The 4,115-nt window shown below is 32.6% G+C and overlaps 1 protein-coding gene across 1 annotated transcript; it reads right to left on the bottom strand.

Annotated features, from left to right (window-relative positions):
* Nucleotides 1-727: 727 nt before the first annotated feature.
* LOC108365362 (serine/threonine-protein kinase GL21140-like) lies at nucleotides 728-3,985 on the bottom strand. Its single transcript, XM_017619363.1, has 4 exons — nucleotides 3,286-3,985; nucleotides 3,085-3,230; nucleotides 2,876-3,025; nucleotides 728-2,566 (listed from the first exon to the last, which is right to left on the bottom strand). Exons 1-4 carry the CDS (start codon nucleotides 3,968-3,970, stop codon nucleotides 2,297-2,299), a joined length of 1,251 nt encoding a protein of 416 aa, XP_017474852.1. The 5' UTR covers nucleotides 3,971-3,985; the 3' UTR covers nucleotides 728-2,296.
* Nucleotides 3,986-4,115: the final 130 nt, after the last annotated feature.

Raw genomic sequence — 4,115 nt, 5'->3', positions numbered from 1 at the left:
TTGAGTACAAAACTAAAATAAAAAGAGTACATTTCCCGATGTTTTTTTTTGGAGTAAAATGGAGTACATTGCAATAAAAAGGGGTACGTTTACTCCCAAAAGCAGTACGTCTGGCAACCCTAACCCTTTATCACCATTGCGGGAGAGGAATCGAAACTGCACGTTTCTTGGGCCTGGAAGCCTCTAACATGGGCATTCAGTTGACTTCGTTTCAACATTTCGAAATTTATCAGGAAAAGCTGCAGAAGTCTGTGAGGCCTATACGGAACCCGGATTAAGAAAATGAAACAACTATTTTATTTTTGTGTTCCTTTATTTTTGATTTTCAATAGCTTTTAGCACTTTCTAATAATTTTGCTCGCCATATTTCGAATTGCTTCGAATCTCGCTATATATTTTATATATGTATGTATGTATGTAAAATTTCATTTTTCAAAATACAATAAACGTTTATAAATATGTATCATGATGTTTATGTTTTTTTTTTATTATTTATATATTCATCTTGGTTTTTTGCTAGTTTACCTTTCTCAAGAAATAATATTGGGAGAAGTGTATACTACTTAAGCATAAGTATCCATGTACGTACATATGTACATACATGGTATATGTATGTGCCCTTATATGTATGAGAATAAATGAACTTCCTGTGTGACGCTAAATATTTTTTTTATTTTCATTCGCTATCAGCTACTTTAAAAGAAAAAGAGTTCAATGAATTTTATNATTTTTAAGGTTAATATTCATTCGCTATCAGCTACTTTAAAAGAAAAAGAGTTCAATGAATTTTATAGACCTGTACGTACATATGTATGTAGATTTGGACAGAATATAAAGAAAAATCTAAAACTGTTTTTTACAACAAATATGAAGCTACATACATACGTACAACTCCAGAGACCATTCGCTTAACAAAGACAACCATAAAAAGTAAAAAATAGAACTAACACGTTTTTAAAATTTCGAAAGATCAGTTTTAGATTTGTGACTAAAAATAAAGTAAAAATTTACAACTCTTTTGAAGTGCTGTTGAAATGATAATACAGCGCAATTTAAGCATTGATAGTGTTTTCAATAATCAATGCATTCTAGAATGATTTACTAATTTAAAGTCTTCAAACCATTACGATACTAAAAATTTGCTGTAGAAACTACCTTAAAATATTTTAAGAATAATAATACAATAATCTTGTTTTGGGTTATTTAATAATTATTTAATAAGATATGCAAACAAAACTCTAATAAGTAGTTACATAAATAGCATTTTAAAGGACATATTTCTGATTTTTTGTTTTGCATTTTAAATGAAAACTAAAAAATATAATGACATAAAACATAAAAATATTTTACAGCTAAGCCCTTATCGCAAGTACGAACAGTAAACGTTTTAATGAAAAATAATACCCAAAGGGTGAAATACATAGGTTGTTCTGCAAGGAAATATTAGCGGGGGACAGTAACAGGTAAATATTTCAATACAAAATAACAAATAAAAAGTGAGTAGAAAATATTTATATAAAAAATATACAAGAATTAGCATCAGCAATTAATTGATTGGTGTTTTTTCTTTCAACAGCGCTTCGCTGTTTTGTGTTTCAATTGATATACATAATTTCATTTGAGGTGTGAAATTTCTTCTGACTCATATTTTCGTCGTTCTAAAAGTGCTGTGATCTATTTTGTCAGAATTTCTTTAGCTGTTTAAATTTCGAAGGTTTTCGCATAAAGAAGCACTAAATTATAAATACTATAGTCTAATAAAATACTAAGCATACATACATACTATATGCATATGCTTATGTGAATATGTTTATATGTATGAAAGTTTGTGTTTTTAATATGCACGCATTTAGTTAAGTCGTTGTTAATTAAAAAATTTCGCAATAACATTTTCAGTGCTTACAAAAATTATCAGTAATTTCGTATTTATTCTTGTTTTTAACGTTATTCCATTGCCGTATGTATGTAGCTTGAATTTTTCCCATATAATTAATCTTCGTAAATTATAATACGGGTATTCATATAACGAGATAAACTGCCGATAAACTTGATAAAATTATAAATTCCATACAATTCTATAATTTTATCACGTTCATAGCCAGGTTATCATGTTATATGTATACCCCTAATGTTTATAAGCAATTAAATACACGGTACTAAAACTAAAGCAAAGTGTTTACGTGGACAAAAAAACAAGTACTGCCAACTATTCTAGTTTTAGTCCTATAATGCAAAACTTGTTGTTTTTGTTGTTTACGTCTCCCCTCCTTTTTTCTACCACATTTAGGCGACAAATTCAACTGCTGTATTCATTACTTTCGCCGAGAGTCCAGTAGTGATCAAGGATGTCCTCGCTGGTGAAACGCACTTCCGGATCCGATTGCAGCATGTTCGCAATTAGGTCACGTACACCATCTCCAATATCTGACCAATAGGGCTCCGGGAATTCATAGACTCCAGATATAATGGCATCAAATAGAGGTTCTTGTTGATTGTCGGGTGAAACGAAAGGTGGAAAACCGCAAAGCAGGATGTATAATATAATACCAGCTGCCCAGACATCGATCTTTAATGAAGTTAATTTTATAATTATTACTTTAAAATAGGGTTCTACAACTCGCTTGTTTACTGGAAGTGCGTCATAACTCAAAAAATCCGACAACTCATAAATAACCATTAAAATAAATAACAAAAAATATATCAAATATTATCTAAAAATTCAATTTAGAGACAAAGCTGTAATCAAAGTTTAGTTCCTTATTTTTTTTCAATGTGCGATTAGCATAGCATAGCTAGCAAGTTATATATAATTTCAAATAGCTATTTCCTAAACGAAATGAGTGCAAAATAACATGTTTTTTTTTTTAAAATTCACCTTCAAACCGTAGCCTGTTTCCATTAGTATCTCTGGTGCAACATAAGTTGGCGTACCACAAACGGCGTACAATGGTTCAGTCACTTCACAGGCCAAACCAAAATCAGCCAGTTTTAGCTCGGTTACACAGCCATTAGCGTCTAACTCAACCTGAAAAATAAAGAACAACTTTTACGGCATTTTTTAAATACCCTAGATAGAATATCTACCAATAGGTTTTCAGGTTTGATGTCACGATGCACAATGCTCATGGAATGTAAATAGGCCATCGCTGAGGCCAAATGCTTGATCATCACTCGTGATTGATTTTCGGAAAATCGTGTTACGCGTGTTATAGCATCGAAAAGATCACCACCTATAAATTCCCAAATCAAAAAGATTTCTTCACTAAAATCATGCACAAGACTCACCACTTACGTACTCCAGCACCAAATACATATTTGACATCTGATCGACATCTATGATTAATGAAATAATGTGTGGATGTTGTAACTTCTTCATCACACGCACTTCGGCATCAATATAGTGCTCTTTGCCTTTACATTTACTTTTATCGATAATTTTCAGCGCATATGGCAAGCCACTCTGTCGATCTTTGATCTTCAGTACAACGGCAAAATTACCATCACCTATAATCTGTCCCAATGCGTAACGTTCACGTATAACTCCAGGCAATTCGTTTGCATCTATACCGCTCTCATTTAACGCTGTCAAATCTTCGTCGACAATCTGATCACATGGCTCTTGCTGGTGATTTTGTTGATGCTTGGCGCTATTCAGATTTTTACTCTTTACGGGCATTTTCGGTTTGGGACCCTTGCATGTTGTTCCTGCTGTACGTAGCGACTTCCGTATCGCTTGTATGGCTTTGTGTTCGTCGGGTTCGAGTTTAAAATCATCTGGATTGTTGACCCTCTCTGTGCCATAGGCAAAGAAAACGTCATCGGGACCAAAAAAATCAGCTAGCTGCACAACTGGACAGCCGGAGAGGGTAAATACTTTACGTACATAAGTATCGAGGCGTACAACTTGCGTGATGGCTGTTAGTACATGATCAAAGCTGGGGCTATTGCGTTTATTTAGCAAAAGACGCATTATCTATGTACAATAAGACAAAAAGTGTGTGCATTTAATTGAATGAATAAATAATAATAATAATAACAATATAATGGATTGACGTTTACACAATTAGGGGATTCACTAGATGTCATAGACCTTGTAAAATCTTAAAGTCGTAAAA

This window comes from Rhagoletis zephyria, unplaced genomic scaffold (assembly GCF_001687245.7).
Source record: "Rhagoletis zephyria isolate East Lansing unplaced genomic scaffold, Rhagoletis_zephyria_1.1 Rzeph_scaffold_01853, whole genome shotgun sequence".
Lineage (NCBI taxonomy): Eukaryota > Metazoa > Arthropoda > Insecta > Diptera > Tephritidae > Rhagoletis > Rhagoletis zephyria.
Note: the sequence above shows the minus strand (reverse complement) of the source record. Positions and strands in the feature narration are given on the sequence as shown.